Genomic DNA, 19,133 nt, shown 5'->3' with positions numbered 1-19,133 from the left:
GCTTGCCGGGAGCGCTCTTGTTTCTGCTGGCCCTGGCCGATGGGTGTCCGAGAGAACCGAACTGCCTTGCTGGGGCAGAGACGTTTCCTCTTTGCTTTATTTTATCGCGTTATTTTACAGCTGAAGTGTCCGCCTTCAGCGTTGGAGTCCTCAGCCTTTTCTGTGCAGACGCTGGCCTTTAACCCCGGAGGCTGCTTTGCTGTGGTTCTGGAACTGCTTTTTCTTTTTCAAAGGAGATGTGTGGCTTGTTCTGTGGGTTTGTAGGCATATTCACGAGGTGCTCTTACTTCGGTATCCCCTGGAGACAAATGGGCTGGGGGATCGCCAGGACCGAGGTTGCAAAGCACAAACTTGGTAGCCTGTAGTTTGTGGACAGAGGACAGTAAACCCTTATTAGAGAGTCAGGGCTAAGCTGTGCAGCAAATGGAAAAGGGTGTTTGTGCCACGATGAACCCCGTGGATCTAAAACCTGCTTGTTAGGTCACGGGAGCGTTCGTTACACGAGCCATGCGAACTTCCCAGGAAACGGGCAGTGAGGTGACGGGAGAGAAAAGTGTGTGTGTAAAGGTTGCTTTTAGCTTTTAGACAGGAGTGCATTTTGCATTTGGTACCTGAAATTTCCGTTTACTTTTTTAAGAGTGAGGTAATCCAGGAGTCCCCGTAATGGCTCAGTGGAAATGAATCTTGACTGGTATTTGTGAGGATGCAGGTTCGATCCCTGGCCTTGCTCAGTGGGTTAAGGATCTGGCGTTGCCGTGAACTGTGGTGTAGCTCGCAGACGCAGCTCGGATCCCGCGTTGCTGTGGCTCTGGCGGACCCCTAGCCTGGGAACTTCCATATGCTGCATGTGCAGCCCTAAAAAGACCAAAAAAAAAAGTAGAGTATGCCACATGTCTGTCTGAAAGGGAGCCATGGTTGTGCCCAGGGACGCCCGTGTCACCTCTCCACAGCTCTCAGTAACTGACGCTCGTGTTCTTTGAAGGCTCCGGACCCGTGAACTTGATGTGGATTTGAAGGTTGTCAGCGCCCACTTTGATTCCTCTCGAGCCGTTCGGTGCTGGCACCAGCGGATCTCGTTTCAGTTGAGTCTCAGGGTCTGTGCCTGGGGGCTGGTAGCACTTCCACAGGCTCATCTTCAGCCATGATTTATTTTCTGACTTGGGAGAGTCAAAGTAACTGTGGGCGGTAGAGTTGCTTAAAACTTATTTTCAGGTGTTAAAGGGCGGGAAAACCTCCTTGGCGGTCAGATACGTTACTGTGAACACGCTTGGGGTAAGGTACGCGGGCCGCGTTTGTCTCGCGACTCTCGGAGCTCTCCTCTCGTTTCCCGGATGGCACTGGGAGAGTTGGAAGCCCAGTGCGTGACGTCGAATAGACACGTGTGGAGAGAGGTGTGCTCGCCATATACTGGGGGATGTGGTTAAACTCCTTCATGTTGTGAGGCCGCGGGAGGAAGTGGCACTTGTTGCTTTTAACTTTTTAGAAGTGAGACCATTGAGGGTTTTGTTGTGGATGATTTTTAGTGAACACGTGGTCGATACTGTTAAAACAGTAGGGGCTCTGCAGCTGTGACGAAGAGGAGGAAATCAGAACAAACTCGGCACCTTCGAGCCGAGCCGCGTGCTCAGCCGCACATGCTCCCAGGTCCTGCCCGAAAGTCAGGCGCACGGTGGCGGCATCTTTACGAAGGAGGGCTTTGTGCGGTGTTGGGTTTGCCTTTGCTGTGATGTGGAGTCGACCAGAAATGGCCTCTAGCCGTCGGGACTGGATTACCTCTTAAGCCCTGCTTGTCTTTTTAATGGATATGTGTGGCTTGCTTGCTTTTTTTTTTCTTTTTAACTAACATTCCCAGCAAATTCTTGCTGCTCAGACTGTACTGTTAAAGGGAAAATTTATAGGGGAAAATGTGATGTGTACACCCTACGACAAAATGTGATCTTTTCTTAAAATCACTCAGTTTTCTAGGAACTTGCTGGTCTCCACTTGAATTACGTATTAGTATGAAGGCCCGAGTGTATGTGGGTTTCGCTGTAAAATCCAAGGCCGTGTGTGTTGTTAGGGGAGGGCCCCTCGGCCCCTGGCGGGCCTGCCTGCCTTTTCATCCCCGCTGTCTTAACGGCGCAGTTCTGCCCCATGGGATTAGATTTATTTTTAACAAATTATTATAAATGAGGATTGAAAATGTTTAATGTGGGCTGGACTTTTTATCTTTAGTTTGAGAATCTGTGAGGAGTGTTATCACAAATGTGACCTGAAGGGTGTGTGTGTATCTTTAATTCTAAATCAGATTGTGTTGTATCTTGACAAATACCAAGTACCCCAGTGGCTTTTTCTTTTTTTCTTTACCAGTTTGTGTTCTCTCCTCCTTTTGAGCCATTTCCCATGAAGCCAAAATGGAGTGTTGTGCTGTCTTCATTCTTGGAATTAAACTAGGTTGAAAATGTGTGTCCAGGGTTTAAGGTTCACATTGTGTTTCCCGTGGAAGGACAGGTATGTTTATTAACTAATTTTCTTTCAAAGGATTATTGCTTTACAGTTTCAATTCCAGATCATATTTTTGATATGCTGCATGCCAAAAATACCTACCTGTTCTGGGGTAGAGGGAAAAAAAACCTAATATTCCACCTTACTGTTAAGAGTTCAGAATGAATTTTCACTGAGAAAGCCTTTTGGTTCAGTTTTAGAGATAGATAAGTTGCTTGTTTTTGAGCATTTGCCAGTCATAATTGTATTTCAGAACAATCCAAATGTAAGCACAGTGTATTTTGAAGGCTTTGCAGATTTGCAGACTAAGCGGCTCATTCCCTAACCCCTGGTAGTCATCCTCATTCTGGAAGTGGGAATTCCCAGCGGAAATGGATTTGTCCTGTAGCACCAGTGGGGGGCAGTGGGGGGCCTGTCCAAACGTCTTCCCACGCGGTCCACTGAGCACCAGGCCCCGTGTACGTCTGTGGCCAGTGGTGGTCACGTGAGGACCGAGGAGCCTCCGTTTGATGCAGACACAATTGTAGCAGAGACATGAGGCTTCTTAGCAGTCAAGTGGGGGAGTTGTTTGCTTTCTGTTTTAACTAGGAAATCGTTTCCTAAAACTCAAATACTTGAACTGTCAGTGTAATCTCAGTTTGTATTAGCTTTCGAATGATCCCATTGAGGGAGTGTATGGATCGTGAACTGTGAATAAATGGAAAGTAAGCAGAATCGCAGTGTTTGAAACTTTGGTGTTCTTCTGTGCTGCACCTGGCGTTGTAATGCCACAAAATCACTGAAGTGCCCAAGTCAAGCCCTGGTGGGGGGCAGAGCCAGTGCCCGATGCAGAAGCAGTGCCCAGAAGCCTCCTAACAGTGGGAAGGTCTGCGGGGAGGGGAGGCGGCCCAGCCCACTTGTCAGACCCCATTGTGCTGGAGGAGACCCATCCCAGACCCTTCGAGGGCTTCTTTTGGCTTCACGTTTCAGTGAGAACGGGAATAACACTTTCATTGGGTATTGTGCTAGAAGCTTATTATGTAGTCTCGAATATAGTGCTTGCAGCAGACCTTCCAGACGTGGGCTCTTCAAAGGAGCTACAGTTAAGGCAGGTGAGGTTTCTTCCAGACAAGGGGAGTTGGGATCTGTGTCCAGAAGGGACATTTTTAAATTGGGGATCAAATTGATCAAGAAAATACGTATTTTGAGTTTATGTAACCTTAAGTTTTTGGTGATTTAGAAAATCACTGTTAAGGCCTTAACAGATTAAATTGTAGTATTTGTAGTGTTTTAGAGTAAGGCTCTCATTTTTAAAACAGTCCTGAGTTATGCAGCACTTAGGTGGTTTATAAAAGGTGCCGTCTGTTAAAATATAAAGACTGGAGTTCTCGTCATGGCTCAGTGGTTGACGAATCCAACTAGGAACCATGAGGTTGCGGGTTCAATCCCTGGCCTTGCTCAGTGGGTTAAGGATCCGGTGTTGCCATGAGCTGTGGTGTAGGTTGCAGACACAGCTTGGATCCCATGTTGCTGTGGCTCTGTCGTAGGCAGGCAGCTACAGCTACAGCTCCAATTCGACCCCTAGCCTGGGAACCTCCATGTGCCATAGGAGCGGCCCTCAAAAGGCAAAAAGAGGGAAAAAAAAAATATATATATATATATATTAAGACTAAGTCACCCATCAAAGGATTCTTCTGGAACTGATAACATCTATAAAGGAACCTGCCAAAGGCACTAAGGGAGTAAGACTGAGGAGAGGCAGTGACTCAGATGCACCCGGCCTCTTAGGTGCTCAGCTGCGTGGCGGGGCTGCAGCGCTGTGGGGCTGGCCCTGTGGGGTGGCCCCTGGAGCAGCAGCAGCACCCAGGGACCCATTAGGAATGCAGATTTGGGGGCCCCACCTACCCCGGATGAATCTGAACCTTGGGCAGGGGCCTGGGCACATGTCTTGGTTTTTTTTAATGTGTATGGTTCAGCTGGTTTGAGTATGTTCAGAGTTGTGCAACCATCACCTAGTTACTAGCTTATGCCAGAATATTTTACCACCAGAGGCCTGGGTTTTAACAGGTGTTTTTTGGACACATGTCAAATGTGAGAACCACTGGGCTACCTCTGTGCTCCCCAGATGACTTGTTTAAAGACAACCTAAGAAGTACCCTTTTGGCACAATTTAGGGGGAACAATTCTCCAGGTGCCAGGAACTGTGCTAGCCTCAGCACACGTCTCACTCCAGCGTCGTCGCATCTGCGAAGGTAGGTGGTGAGTCTACAGTTCAGAAGAAAACCTGGAGGGGGAGTTCCCGTCGAGGCTCAGAGGTAATGAACCCGACTAGTATCCATGAGGATGTGGCTTCAATCCCTGGCCTCACTCAGTGGGTTAAGGATCTGGCATTGCCGTGAGCTGTGGTGTAGGTTGGAGACGCAGCCCGCAGCCCGAGTTGCTGTGGTTCTGGTATAGGCCGGCGGTTGTAACTCTAATTAGACCCCTAGCCTGGGAACCTCCATATGCCGAAGGTGCGGCCCTAAAAAGCTCACTAGGAGATGAGCGTGCCGCCTGAAGGTACAGGTATGTGTCCATTACAGACTGCGCTTCACTGGTCCTGAATTGGGCCAACATCTTTTTAAGAAAATTATTCACTCCACGTATAATCACTAATGTTTACTAAAACACCATGGTATTTCAAACTGAGCAATCTCATTGTTTTATTAAAGTCAGATTCCAAGATGAAAGACCCTTAATCCACAGAAAGGAAAGACGTATCTTGCAATCCTGGCCTAGGTGGAGGCCCAGTCAGGAGGGAATTCGGTGAAGCTGGAACAGAAGACCTCATCTGGGGTGTGACCATGCCCACAGTCTCCCGTCCTCACAAACTTGCCAGCTGCGCTGCCATTTGGACATTCCAGCACAAGGTACAGCACGTTTGTACATTCAACACGTGTATAGACAATGAACCGCATTATTTTAGGGACTAAGTTATTTTACACTTACCCTTCCTCCCAGTATAAAATTCCCAAAGGTTTTCCCTTCCAGTCAACATGTTTCTGGGGCCTGACAGTAGTTCCTAGAAGTGCATCTAGGCCAGAATCAGAGAACAGACACACAGCCTTCAGGAGTTAGACAGGAATGCAGTCGCGGCAGGTGGCTTCCAGGGTAGCAACTTTCTCCCCAAAGACCTGTTAAATATTCCTCAGGCGGCTGTCTTAAAAGGACCTGTTTAGCCAGGGGCTGAATGGATAACAAAGTCCTTCTTTACCTGCTAACCTGCCTTCTTCTCGAGCACCGTCCTGTACAGGCTGCAGGTGCTCAGGCCGCTTCAGAGGATTCTGATGCCGGTGTGTCCAGCAATGCCTAAGCGATGTCATTTGACGTGATGACCCTTAATCGACTTCTAGCTTTGTGTGTGTACCTCCCAGAGCCCCCTTTTTATTCTGTCATTTTTTATAGCTTTCTACGGGATCACAGGTCTCACCTGTGCCCGTGACCAGACCGGCCGCCTGACCATGGAAAGCCAAAGCCCGCTGCTGAGAGGGCTTCCACCTGCAGTGAGTGTGCAGAAGCCACTCTGGCAGAGGTGTGAGCTGATAACTGTGGAGCTGGAAAAGCAACCAAGAGCCACTGTCTAAAAAACAGCCTCCAGAGACCAGGTAGCTTGTTGGGAAGCTGCCAAAACTAGAACGTGAGACACCAGACTTTTATTCTAGTCATTTTTCCACTTCTGCGAGGGCTTCTGAGAGGTTCTTGAGCAAGAGCTTGTAAGCTTTTAAGTATAACTTAAGGGAGGGTACATACTACTTTACAGGGGCCAAGAGCTGAACCCGAAACACATCTTTCATTTTGCAAATCCAGCATCTGACCAAACTGCAGATGCTGGCCTCCAGGCCCCCCGCTGCCTCCCAGGCCTGCCAACGCCAGGTCATGGGGCGGCTTCTGTCACTCAAGAAAGCAATTTGTATGAAAGTGCAAAAAAAAAAAAGTTCAAGGAATCTCTGGGGGAAAACTGAGGTTCAATCAGTAAGTTAACACATTGCTATAACATCCGTATTTAATCTGAAACGTCCATCAGAGGAAAAAATAACTAGGTAGGCTCATTAAAGAAATAAATAATATCCAACATGCAAATCAGCTTTCAAAAGAAACACAGAGTCTATAAAGCACAGTTAAGAGCCAACCACTAATACTGTGTAGAAGTTACTTCTGTTGGACGTGGAAGATGGTTGATCCAGAAGCTGTTGACCATGTTTATGGAAATACCACTGCCCATCAAATCCGAATGTAGCCAATGTATATGCCGTCACGGTGTTTTTGCTAAAATATATTTTGTAGAAATCATTTTAGTTAAGCCTCAAGGTAGTGAAAAATCTTCAACAGGTTTTCTTTGCAGGTTTACACGTTCTCAGACATAGAATTTGTTTGGAAACCATAAAAGATTAGTATTTACATCTGAATCGCCCAACCTTACAGACGTGGGGCAGGAAGACACTCGCCCCCACTCGGCCAAGGTGGCGCGTCGCGGTTGGTTTTGTTCTACTGAGCTTGGGCTGCCTGCCCAGCTGCCTGCCCCGCTGCCTGCCCCGGGGAGGGCAGAAACCTGTAAACACAAACACCTCCGCGCCCGAGGACGCCGAGCCCCACCCCAGCAGCCTGGGCTTCCAGCGACTTGGCTCGTGTGTGGTGTCCCCAGAGCTTTCTGTCCCTGGGCGCAGACGACGACGGTGGCAGGGCCCCTTCCCCACCGAGGATCCTGTCTGCCAGTGAAGAGGAACAAAGGCAGGCTGGCCCGGCGCCTGTCACTGACTCCCAGAGGCTGTGCCCTCCGAAGGCCGCCTCCGCTCGGGTACATTCCACGCTGAGTCTGTGTCCAGTCAGGGCGGTGGTCTTTAAAGAGAAGTGATGCTGCTCCCCGACACACAGACGAGAGAGCCTCGACGGGGCTGATCGTCTTAAGAGACTTGGTTTTTGAAACTGGATGTGGAACTAACTTCCAGCTCCACTGGAAACCTGAACAGAGTGAAACCCACTGCTGAGGTGCATCAGGAAGCGGACGGTTCCAGTCCTTGAACCGTGGCCTGCAGTTTAAACCCACCGCGGTGCGATACCATTGGTGTGTCTTTCAAAGGCATCAGAACACGCTAACTGCACAGGGACCTCCCTCCGAAATGTCTTTTCATGGGGAAAAAAAAAAGCCTTCGTGTCACTCTTCCAAAAAGTCGACTGACTAGTTATCTGTGATTAAAACAGCAAAAACAGATCCTGGTTTAATTCTAGCCAGATTCTGAGCCGCCTGCCTTTCTGTCTTCTTCATTGCTCCACATGGACGGGAACCCGTCTGAATTCAGATGATTCGTTAACTGGCCTTGACAAGCCCGAAGGTGAGCAAGGCCCCGACTCGTCAGAAAACCCATCTTTCCTCCATGCTGGCTGCTATCGAATATTTTGCTTTTTCTCACAAATACTTCTCTGTAACTTACGTTTTCAATAAAATAATGTTCTTCTTTTGAGAGACCAAGCCTCAGCTGTTTTCACAGGGAACTGGAAGCTCCGTGAGACCCCAGAGGCTGAGGCTCAGCGCTGCCAGGACCTTCCAGTGCTGAAGGAGGTGGCAGTGGAGACCATGTGCCCCCTGCTGCCTCCAGGACCACGACGTGTCTCTAAAAAAAGGTTACCTTCCCTGTTGATGTCACAAGACAGTGGGAGGTTGCAGGTTTCTCCAAAGGACAACTGATTGCAAGATTCCAGCCCCAGTGAAGAGCTGTCCACACGCCCTGGGCACCGTGCCCACATTATACAGACAGAGGCGTTCCCGGAAAAGGAAAGATGGCCCCACAGGAAGTGAGACGTGTCAACACCAGGCCACCCTGGGATGTCGGGGCCCCGGTTCTGGCCCTGTCACTTGTTCCTCTCCTACTACGTTACTGATGTCACTACTTTGAAAGTAGCAAAAGCAGAGAAACAGCTTACTGCCTACTCGTTAGAAGATTTAAGACTGAGAAAGGTCCACGCCACCACCATTCAGGCGTCTGTCCTGGGAAAGCAGTGTCACGGCTCAGTGTCCCCTGGACCACGTGCCTGGGTTGGGCTCCTGTGTCTTGCATGCTGTTCAGACTCGGGCAGTACACCTACCCTCTCTGTGCCTCGTCTCTAAGAAGGGGTAATGACAGGACCTAAATGCTTTGCATGGCGCCTGCAAAAGTTGGATGTAAGCCCTCCAAGCCCTGTGTGCGTCCGTTCACACGCTTCACAGATGAGGTGCCATCTCTCCACCACCGTGCCTGGCACGCAGCCCAAGACCTGCCAAGCACACCCGCACGTTCCTGCCCCCGCGCCCCCAGTTCCCCCTGGGGCAGAGCCTAGGTTTGTGTCCTAACAGAGGAGCCGACTTCCTGCCTAAAACCTCCTCGTCCCCCCCCCCCCCCCCCAGTGGAAAGCACATCAGGACTGCATTCCTCCCGAGAGCGGAGTTCCAGAGTCTTTAGACCCCGGACAACCAGAAGAAAAGCGGCAATTCAGCCGCCTCGGACACAAGCGGGGCAGTGCGGGCCCTGCTCCCGGCCCTGAGGCTGCGCTCCAACACCTTGGGCTGTGAGCTGACTCTGCTGCCCTAGGATGCTGCTTTGGAATGAGAAGTCGTGCAGGGAGCTGAGACACAGCAGCCCAGCGGGGCACTGTCAGAAAAGGCGGGAATGCGTCCCCAACGCCCCACATGCCTTCTTGGCCTGGTGACTGGAGGGGGCAGGCACCCCGCTAGCCTGACCCTGACCTGTGCTGAGCTCTGCAGAATGGCGGGCCATCTCACCCTGACCGGTCGTGCACTGGAACCTGGCGACTTCAGTGAGGTAGGTGGTATCAGCCCCGTTTACAGGTGGGCAAACTGAGGCAGGATGAAATGCATTAGCTCGCTTTTAATAACAGCATACAAAATCTGGAGAAAGCCCCAAAGTAGTCCCCTGTTCCCGGAGCCCAGCGCAAACCCTTGGAGCGCACAGAATAGAAATGGACAGGAAAACATGTCCCCGAGAACCTCTAACCGCAGAGCAAGAACCCTGTGAATGTTCCCGAGGACGCGGACGAAACAGCAGAGACCCAGCCGACGGCTCATTCCCGGTGGAAGGAGGACCACTTCTGATCTCCGGGGCTCGTGCTCTTGGGAAGAGCACACGTGTCATCTTAGATGGAAGCCCCTCAGGCTGGAGTCAGGCCGGGCTGGACGGCTGCCCACCCGAACGGACCAGACCAGACCAGACCAGCTCTTTGCCTCAGTGACTGGTCTGAGAAACGGACCCAGCACGCCCCAGGAGAAGAGCTCTAGGAAACCAGGGAAGGTGAAACTCCCTGTCCCCTCCTGCAGCCTCAGAGGATGGAGCCTTCCGGGGGCTGCCGGCCCTGCCCTTCTGCCATCTGGCTGCCAAGCCCTCCCGGCTGCCCTCAGAATCCAAACCCGCGGGTCGTGCCAGCCGAGGTGCGAACGGGTTGTCTCCACGTTGGAGGTGTGTGTGTTGGTGATGCTCTTTGGCTGGAAGCGAAGGCCATTCTGGCGGGATCGGGGCCCTCGGGGACCAGGCGCAGGGTGAGGTATTCCCAGCCCAGAGCAAAGCCGTCCGACAGCAGGGCGCCTGGCTCCCGGCAGAGACCCACTTACAACCAAGTGGTAAGCAGGGGACGGGTGACGGGGGCGGACTCGGATGCTGAAGCTCACAGTACGGCCCTGCCAAACCTGACCCCGGCCTGACCCACCGGGTGCCCCCGGGGAGGGGGGCGGGGCTCTGCCTGGGCTCCTGCGGCACGCGGGGGTCTGGGCGCTCTGGATGCCGCTGCTCCTCTGCTCTGTTACAGCCTCTTGGTGTCTCTGGTCCTCTTTGGGTGCAGAGCATTCTCAGAGATGGGCTGGGGGGTGCTGGGTGGGCGCAGGGTGGGAGCGGAGCCAGCAGGGAGAACGAGGCACTTCCGTTTGGGCTGGTGTTCGTGGAGTCGGCCCTGGCCCCGGGAGTCGAGCAGCCCCGCCTGGTTCTGGCTCCGGCACTGGGTGGTCCCCGAAGACCCCAGTGGCGGTGGACAGGTAGGCACTTGGCAGCACTCCCAGGACTGGGCAGGGCTGGGGGCTCGGCGCAGGCCCCGCGCACGGCTAGGTCATCAGGATGGGCTTCTGCCGGACCTCCAGGATGTCTAGGGCAGCGGGAGGGGCGCGGGGGAGATGGCAGTTTGCCTGGTGAGGAGCCCGCTAAGTAGCTGGCCGGCGAGCCTGCCATCCCTGCTCCCCAGGGGGACCCCTTGAGGGGCCGGGGTCTTCCCAGAGGTCCCACCGCAAGTTAGAATTACCTGTTAAAATCCGATGCAGCGGCAAAGTGACGTAGGTTAGGTGTGCATAGAGAAGGAAGTTCCCGTCTGCTCTGTTCAGCTTCAGCCAGGACCCCACCAGGGAGCGCCCCGTGCCAGACAGGGACCGGGACCGCAGGTTGGTGGCACTGTGCAGATCGGCTGGAGGGAGAAGGCCGGTCAGGCCCAGGTGGCGGGGAGCACACCTCCCAGGGCAGGCGACCCCTCCCTGGCCCCCTCCGTGGAGTCTGGAACTTGGCACCACCAGCCCGCAGGGTGTGGGGTGAGGCTGGCCGGACCGGTCACCATCGCCCAGCCCTAGGGGCCACCCAGGGAGGCAGGCAGGACGAGGTGGGGAAGGCACCTGCCCGCGGTCACCCGAGAGCAGGTCAAGGCCAGTGCGGGCGTCTCCCGGCCCCGGGGCCTGCCGGTCAGGACCACTGTGCACCCCGGCCCAGCTCGCCCCAGGGCGTCCCGGCGCCCATGCTGAACACGACCCCGCTCCCGCCCCCCCGCACAGCTCGCTGAGGGCGGGGCCGAGGGCAGTGGGAGGGCGCCGGGGCGCTGGGAGACCGCGGGCTGTGAGGGGCCCAGAACGAGGGCCTCTGCGACACCGGGCAGGGACACCCAGCAGAGACCTGAGGGATCCCCTGGAGGTTCCAGAGCGAGCGGGCGGGAGGAGAAAAGCCAGCAGCGGGGACAAGCTGCCCGGGAAGCGGGGCTCCTGTCTCTGCAGGCACGTCTCACGCCCGCTGTGCCCAACAGTCACCAGCAACAGCGGGAAGGCTCGCGGCCCGAGATGAGTCCCAGACTGCCGCCCGCGCCCGTGCCCTGAGCGCAGAGAGCACCGGGCTGGGCGCTCCTCCAGGCAGACGTCTGTCTGCCTGCCTGCCTGCCTGCCCACAGCTCCAGCGCCACGGGACAGGCCGGCGCGCTCGCTCGCTCCCTCTCCGCGTGACGGAGGAAGAAGGCAGGCCGGGCCGGGCCGGGCGGGGCGCGGGCAGCTCACCCCCGGCGCCGTCCTCGCGGAAGAACTCCTCGCTGTCGTTGGCCGAGTGGGACTTCTTCATCTCCGCGATCCGGTGCCGCGGCACCTTCCTCTTGAGGGACGGGGAGAAGAAGGCAGGCCGGTTGTTGCGCTCGGGGGTCGGGGGCGTGCTGAAGGAGGTCACCTGGGAACAAGGGGCGAGTCACCGGAGCGGCCCCCGAGCCCGAGCCCGGGTCCCGGCGCCCCCCACCCCCCCCGAGGCCCGCCCGCCCCGCCCAGGGCCGCCGGCTCTGCCCGGGAGGAAGCCGGCCCCTCGCGGGCGGCGGACGCTGGCGCGGGGCCGTCAGAGCACAGAGCAGGCTGCGGCTCATGCGGCTCAGGCACCTGCCCGGGCACCAAACCCCCCCGAACTGCCCGATCACCCACGGCGTGGGTCCGGCACCAGCCCCATCTGACAAAGGAGGAACTGAGGAGGGACAGTGGCCTGGACGGGTGCGAGGTCACACCAGGGCTGCAACCCGGGTCTCTGCCCTAAGGGTCTCTGCCCTAAGGCCGGCTCTTCACCCGGATGGCGTCTCTTGGCTAACATGCCCCTGCCCGCTCGGAGGGGTCCGTGCTTCCATCGCCTCCTCTCCTCTAACCGCACTGCCCATCACCAGCCATCCTCCACACCCACTCAGGGCAGCACTCCGGACAGACAGGCACATGACACTGGTCCTTGCCCTCAAGGGGCTCACAGTCTGCTGGGGGCGAGAGACCGGGAGGGTGACACCCACAGACTGAATGTTGGAGGTGAAACAGAAAAGGGGAAGCACAGGATACAGGGGAGCACAGAGGCAAAGGGGATCGACGGCCTGGGAAATCGGGGAAGACTTCCTGGAGGAGGCGCCGCTCAAGCTGGGTCTTGAAGGACGAGTAGGAGTTCGCTAGGTGAAGAAGGGGGGGAAGGGCGTTCCAGGCAGAGGGAACTTGGCCCATCTCCTCCCTCCTCCCCATGCAAACAAGAATCTGAGGAACAAGACGAGCCGGGACTGAGACTTCGGGAGCCCCATCAGCCTCCTCGTCATGGCTCCGACATTCACCAAAGTCCTGGCGGCCGCTGGGCTCCAGACGGTCCTCCCACAAGCCAGGGAAGGTTTTTAAAAGATAGAAAACAAACACCAGAAACCACAATACACACAGAGTCCTGCATTTGTCATGTGCTAGTTACAAATGACCCCTCTGGAATGGGGAACAAGCGACAGTGAGCACAGAGCTGGCGGGGCCTGAGCAGCCCTGGGAGGTCAGGGCCTGCCACTGACAGCTGTGTGACCTGGCAAGCCCCTCCCCGTGACCCTGGCCTCTCTGCTGTGACGGGCCTGGGGCTCTCACTGTCTCCACTCCCACAGCTGCCCTGGGAGAGAAGGATCACCAGCCCCATTTGCTGGATGAAAAAAATCGAGCCTCAGGCAGGCCCAGTGACCTGTGACTGTTCAGCAAACTAGTGGCTGGAACTGGCACCCAGGTCTGTCTGGCCCAAGTCCGGGCCACGTCTCCACAAGAACGTTCACAAACACGTCTGCTGGGGTTGCAGTGGGCCACTCAGCCCAGGGAGGAGAGTCCTTCTCTCAGAAGTAAAACCAACCTCTATCCCAACAGAGGCCACTGCCTGGAATTCTCACCCAGCATCCCCCTAATAGCATTTATTGTTTCTGTTCTGCTTTTGAAACACCTTCACTGCAGAAAATTCAAGGTAAAAAAAAAAAATATATATATATATATACACACACACACACACACATATGTATATATATATATCAAGAGAAAGGAAACCACCATCTGACTATCTTGGAGATGCACAGTTAACATAATTCTACAGAATTAAAAGTACAGCAAGACCACGCCCTGTCTCGGGTGCCCTGTCTTGGCAGCAGCGCCACGTGCCTCCCTGCCCAGGGGCCTTTATCCCCAGCAGATCAGCAGCAGTGCTGGGACCTGGGACCTTGCCCCCAAAAGGCATCTGACGGCAGCGGCTCCGAGGAGCCCCCAGCACCTCAGGGGGCAGGAGGATGAGCAAACTGAGGCCCAGCGAGGAGAGACCCGTCCCAGCTCACGCCAGCAGCAGCCCCTCTCCTGGAGGTGCCCAGTGCTAACCTCCCTGTCCTTGTCCAGGACCCCCAGCTCTGAGCAGCCCCCCTGGAAGACCCAGCTGGGGTCTCCTGTCTGAGCCCTCCCCCGGTGGCTCTGGGAACAAAGCTGCCACTGACCTCAGCCTCCCACCCCTGGGGAAGGACAGTGGCCCAGAAAGAGCAGGGCTCCAAGGCTGGGTGCTGTTCCCGAGAGCCATGTGACCAGGACAGTGCAGGCAAATCCAGAGGGCCTGGGTCCCCAGGTCTGCAGACAGGAGCGCCCAGGCCTACCCACGGGCCAGGCGGGTGCATGTCACCTCATAAACAGTGGCCTGGGCAGGGAAGCACTGGGTGGCCCCAGGGCCTTTGCGCTCCGGCTGGTCCGCGTGAGCAGGAGAGGAGGCTGGCTCCCCATCAGCCCCGTCTCACTCTCCAGAGAGACCCGCCCCCTGCCCACTCTGCCCAGCAGGTCTAACCAAGGCAGGCATCAGGACTCTGCGGGCTGAGCCCAGCTGCAGTAGTAGGCAGCTCAGGGCCCCAGCACTAACCTGCTGTGTGACCCTGGGCAAGTCACCTGCCCTCTCTGAACCTCGCCTCCTCACCAGAGGGGCGGGGATGAGGACACCCACGTCTCCGGGGGCTCTAAGGATGGGGGAGGCAGTGGGAGGCAGATCTGAGGGACAGGAGGCCCCTCCCTGAGCAGCCCTTACCCGCTCGTGCATGGGCGAAGCCGGGCTGGAGTCTTCTTCGGTCCCGCAGGGGGACGTGTCACCAGTGGACACGCGGCTGACCGCCATCTCAGCATGGCCTTTGCCCTGTGGCCCCTTCATGCGCACAAACTCCATGTTGTTGTACTTGTAGAAGCCAAAGGACATCTTCTGTGCCATGCGGGCAGCCACGCTCACCTGTGGGCAGGTGCGGACAGCCTGCGTCAGGCAGGCAGGGGGCTCGGGGGCAGGGCCAGCATCAGGCTGGGGACAGGGCCCCCCCGCCCAGCGGGACCTAAGGCGCCGCCCCAACCCCAGCCCCTCTCCAGGGTCCGGAGACAGGACGTCCTCAGGACAGGGCTGAGCTGCGGCAACGGCCCGGCCACCCTCCCTCCAGCGCAGCCCCCTCAGGGGACGACTCCGGGAGCGCGTGTGGGGGTGGGGGATGAGGCCGGGACAGGGGCTGGGCAGCACTGAGGAGGGCGGGGATGGGGGGCCAGGCGCGGCCCCCCGCACTCACGCGGTTGTCGTACACTTTCTTGAGCGCCTCGTAGCGGATGGAGCCCTGAAAGATGACCCCGTGGAACGTGTTGGTTTTGTCGCTGGCCACCAGCTCCACACACACCATCTCTCCTTCCCCCACGGTCATGTCGCTGAACACCTGGCAGGACAGGAGGGGGGGCCAGGGAGGTCACCTGTTGGCCCCCTGCTGCCCCGACTGGCCCGGGGCTGCCAGGGCAGCCTGCTCGGGAAGGCCCACTTTGTGGGTGCCGGTGTCAGGTCCATGTCCGAGGCCACCAGCCCTCCCACCGCTCCTCCCAGACCAGCACGGAGGGGACAGCCTACCTGCGAGGCAGGGGCAGGGCCTAGGAGGGGGTGGGGGTCCCAAGAGTGACTCTGGGACTGGAGGAGGGCCACCACCCCAGCCGGCCATTCAGAGGACACGGTCCCCCATCTCTCTTCCTCGTGCCAGTTCAACAGTTCACGGTGATGGGTCTACACTGCAGGGCTCCTCTTATACTCGGGCTGCAGATGCTCAGCCCAGCCACCCTACCCAGCCCCGAGCTTCATGGCCTGTGTGCGGGCACAGGCTCAGGAGACCACAGGTCTGCCTGCCCAGGGAGGGGTGCACGGGACACGACACCCCACCCTGCTCGAGTCACTGCTCCCGAGGGCTGGTACAGGCCGACCTTTGAGGTCACAGACACTGGGGTTCAAATCTCAGCTCTGCCGTGGATGAGCTGTGTGAGCCTGAGCCTAAGCCGATTCGAGACACCAGTCGAATGGAGACAGACCTGAAACGAGTGCCCCATCCGGCTGGGTCCCCAGGACCCTGAGCTCCCCCGTCACCCCCCGCATTGGGCCGCAGGTTTCCAAGCTTCAAACAGAGAAGCTTGGCCCAGGTAACTTCTGCAGCCCCAGCCAGCGGACATCTGGGACCCCAGGTCTGGAGGCGCTTAGGGGCGGCTCAGGGCGACAATCACGAGGCTTCTCCCCCTCCTGAGCGCGTCCGATCTGTCAACCCCGCCGCTCATTTTACAGCTGAGGAAACTGAGGCCTGGAGCGGACGCCCAGCCCCGTGCCCACCGCCTTCCCGAGCGGGTGCAGGCCTGACGCGGGGGAGCCGGGCCCACCTCCTCGAAGCTGTCAATCATGAAGAAGATGTTGGGGTAGCTGATCTTGGACTCCTCCCCTTTGCTGTCCATGGGGTGTTTACTGGGAGATGCGAACACTTGCTGAAAGAAAGCAGATTTTAAGGACCCGGTGAGGCCCCGCCCCGCGCCCAGGCCCGGAGCCACTCGAGTGGGTGCAGAGTGTCGTCCCAGGGTCCCGGGCGCTGGGGGCCGAGGTCGCACTGCTCAGCGCCAGGCAGCCGCTCGGGAAGACGCTGTCCCGGATGAGCTGGCCCAGGCGCCCTGCTCGGGCCTGGAGTCGAGCCCTCCCCGCGGGGCCGGGAGCGCGGACCAGGACTTAGCTTCCGAAGGCGCCGGGCGGCCAGGGCTCACCTGGGATTTCTTCTTGTGGACGTGGATGTCCCCGCTGTCGGTGCGCGTGCACACGGCGCATGTCACCACGTAGTCCAGCTGGAAGAGAGCGCGCGCCGTGCGTGCGGAGGGCCACCAGCCTCGGGGCCCTCCCGACCCCCTCCCGGAGCCCTGCCCCGCACCCCCACCTTCTGCAGGATGAGGTTCAGGCAGACGCTCTCCTCCCAGTCGATGTCGGGGTCTCCAAGGCCTGGCAGCTTCTTGGAGTCCCGCCGGTACACTTCCACCTCCACCTCGGGCTCGGCTTCCGCCGGCTGTGGGCACAGGGCACGCGTGGGTCCGGGCCCCACGGCGCCGGGCATCCCCTCCTCCCTGACCACTGCGCTGGCCACACGTCAACACAGATGCGGACTTGTCTCCCTCCCGGTTCTCTAGCCAGGTGACCAGGGTTACCCAAGACTGGAGCCTCCGAGGTCGTCCCGTGGGCCCTGTAGCAGGGCAGGGGGTGCCAGCCTCCTGTCACCCCCACCGCTGCTCCTTGCCTCGCCTTCAGGCAGCCTGTCCACCCTCCACCCTCCACCGCTGGCCCAGTGAGGAAGCCCTCCAGTTGCTATGGCGACCGGGTACCAACTCGGCTGCAGCAAGAGGAGGGGGCGGGAAGCAGCCGGGACCCGGCTTGTCGCAGAGAACCCGCAGTGCGCAGACGCTGCAGCGGGGCCCTCGGCTCGCCTGCCCGGGGCCTTCCTCTCCTCTCTGTTCTTTTGAGCAGCGGGGGGCAGAGAGGCTGCCTGGGAACAGCACAGTCTCCCCCCCGCCCCCCGCCCCATCCACCTAACACCCTGAGGCCTGCAGGGTGACTCACATGACTGCCCACCTGCTGCCTTCCAAACACTACAGGCGGACACCACGCGGGCCTCCCTGGCAGGACACGGCCACGAGGGTGTCTGGCACCCCGCCCCCCTCCAAGTGCTGGTCCCTTCACACAGGAGTCCACCGGTGTTCCCTCCCTCTGCCCTACAACATTCCGGCCAGACGTCACCTGCTCCTCTTTGTGGGTCCCCAACTACCCCCATCACAGCACTTACTCTCCATGCGCCACTGGCTATGCTGTCTGTCTGTCCCAACAGCCCAGGGGCTCCCCCAGGACCAGCCGAATCCGAGTCATTTTGTGCTCCCAGTGCTGGAGAGAGACATCTGCAGAGCTCACTGCAGGTGTTCAATGGAACATTCTAGCACATGAAGAGCTGGACTACCACAAGCTCCCACGGACTCAGGCTCCCCTCACTGACCTCAACACCCCCCAGTCCTCAGGAGACTTCACACACAGCCCCGGACCTCCTGCCCCCAATTGCTCAGTCCTGAGTCCAGGGTTCCCTCCCTGCAAGAAACGGCGTTCCACTCCTTCCCGCCTGGCCTCCCCCCCCCCCCACCCCGCCACCCCCCGGAGGCTTCAAGGCCAAATCGGGCTGAGAAAACCTCCCTGATTAGAAATCCCCAGTGTGGCTGAGTCTCAGCTGCGCCCAGTCCTTCTGGAGCCTCTGGCCTCAACCCGCTGCTTAGAGAAAACACCGAGATTGTGCAAATAAACGTTATCTGCGGTCCGAGCCCCAGCAGATGCCAAAAGGCCAGAGGAGCGGGGGCAGAGGCTGGAGGCTGTCACCAGCTGGCTGTTCACCCAGGGCAGGGGCTCCTGGGTTCTCCTGGCTGATGACCCGTGGGGGAGGAGCATCTGCACCCCCAGAGCTGTGCTGAGAGACAGCGTGCCCAGCGTGGGGGGTGCCAGCGGTGAGGCTCCCAGGATGCTCAGCACCCTGTGCCTGGGGACTCGGGTGGTCACAGCACCCAAACTCTGCCTCCCCAACCCCCGCATGTGCGATGGGAGGGCCTTAGCCAGGCCCCCTTTCCTAGGAGGGGAGCTGACTTGAGAAGGTCACCAGGAGACGAAGCTGGACTAGAAGGGGCGAGCGTGTGGACCCGGGACTACAGGGCCCTGGGCCAGGCTCCCAAACGTGCTCGGCTCAGCGTCTCTGCACCAACACCTGCCCCCAACTCGCCTCCTCCCGCCTCCCAGGCCCCCTTCCCCCGCCAAGTGCTCACTGAGTGTGGCTCCAGTCCTGCCGGCACCAGGGCTGTGCTGGCGAGGCCTCTGCAGCCTCCGGTCAGATCCAACGGCCTGTCCGACCCCTTCTTGTCCTGCATCCCCACACAGCCCCTCTCTGGCCAGGCTCTCCAGGTCCCTGGCTGGTCGCTCAGGGCTCTGACCTAGGCCTCTCTGTTACCCCTCCAGGCCCCCTCCTCTCACCGCACCACCAGAGGGCCCCCGTGCCACCCTGGTGGCCAGTCCCAAATCTCTGCCTCCATCCCTGACCTTCCTGCTGAGTGTTGGACAGGAAACCCACTGCCTAGGGGACCCGGCCCTCTGGGGGTCCCACAGGTGCCTCAAGCCACCCAACATTCAGCTGTCCATCTCCTGCGGCCCCTCCAGCAACAGCACTGTGTCCACCTGGGGCCCAAGCCCGAGCCCGAGGCCCGGCTGCCAGGCTGAGTCCTCCTCCTGCCCCCACAGTCCCTC

The 19,133-nt window shown here is 58.0% G+C and overlaps 1 protein-coding gene across 3 annotated transcripts in view; it reads right to left on the bottom strand.

Moving 5' to 3' along the window:
* Nucleotides 1–9,342: 9,342 nt before the first annotated feature.
* KIAA0930 (KIAA0930 ortholog) overlaps nucleotides 9,343–19,133 on the bottom strand; it is a 34,825-nt gene continuing 25,034 nt past the window's right edge. For 2 of the 3 annotated variants that reach the window (XM_047786000.1, XM_047786002.1), the window contains exons 3-10: nucleotides 16,750–16,875; nucleotides 16,583–16,660; nucleotides 16,211–16,312; nucleotides 15,097–15,237; nucleotides 14,580–14,774; nucleotides 11,783–11,945; nucleotides 10,777–10,935; nucleotides 9,343–10,623 (exon numbers count right to left, since the gene is read on the bottom strand). In XM_047786000.1, coding sequence (XP_047641956.1) covers nucleotides 10,583–10,623; nucleotides 10,777–10,935; nucleotides 11,783–11,945; nucleotides 14,580–14,774; nucleotides 15,097–15,237; nucleotides 16,211–16,312; nucleotides 16,583–16,660; nucleotides 16,750–16,875 — 1,005 coding nt within the window. In that variant the 3' untranslated portion in view covers nucleotides 9,343–10,582. The remainder of the gene's footprint in view (nucleotides 10,624–10,776; nucleotides 10,936–11,782; nucleotides 11,946–14,579; nucleotides 14,775–15,096; nucleotides 15,238–16,210; nucleotides 16,313–16,582; nucleotides 16,661–16,749; nucleotides 16,876–19,133) is intronic. The other variant, XM_047786001.1, reaches the window with a different exon arrangement.

This window comes from Phacochoerus africanus, chromosome 7, assembly GCF_016906955.1.
Source record: "Phacochoerus africanus isolate WHEZ1 chromosome 7, ROS_Pafr_v1, whole genome shotgun sequence".
Classification (NCBI taxonomy): Eukaryota; Metazoa; Chordata; class Mammalia; order Artiodactyla; family Suidae; genus Phacochoerus; species Phacochoerus africanus.
The sequence above is the reverse complement of the archived record's forward strand: the minus strand, read 5'-3'. Positions and strand labels throughout refer to the sequence as shown.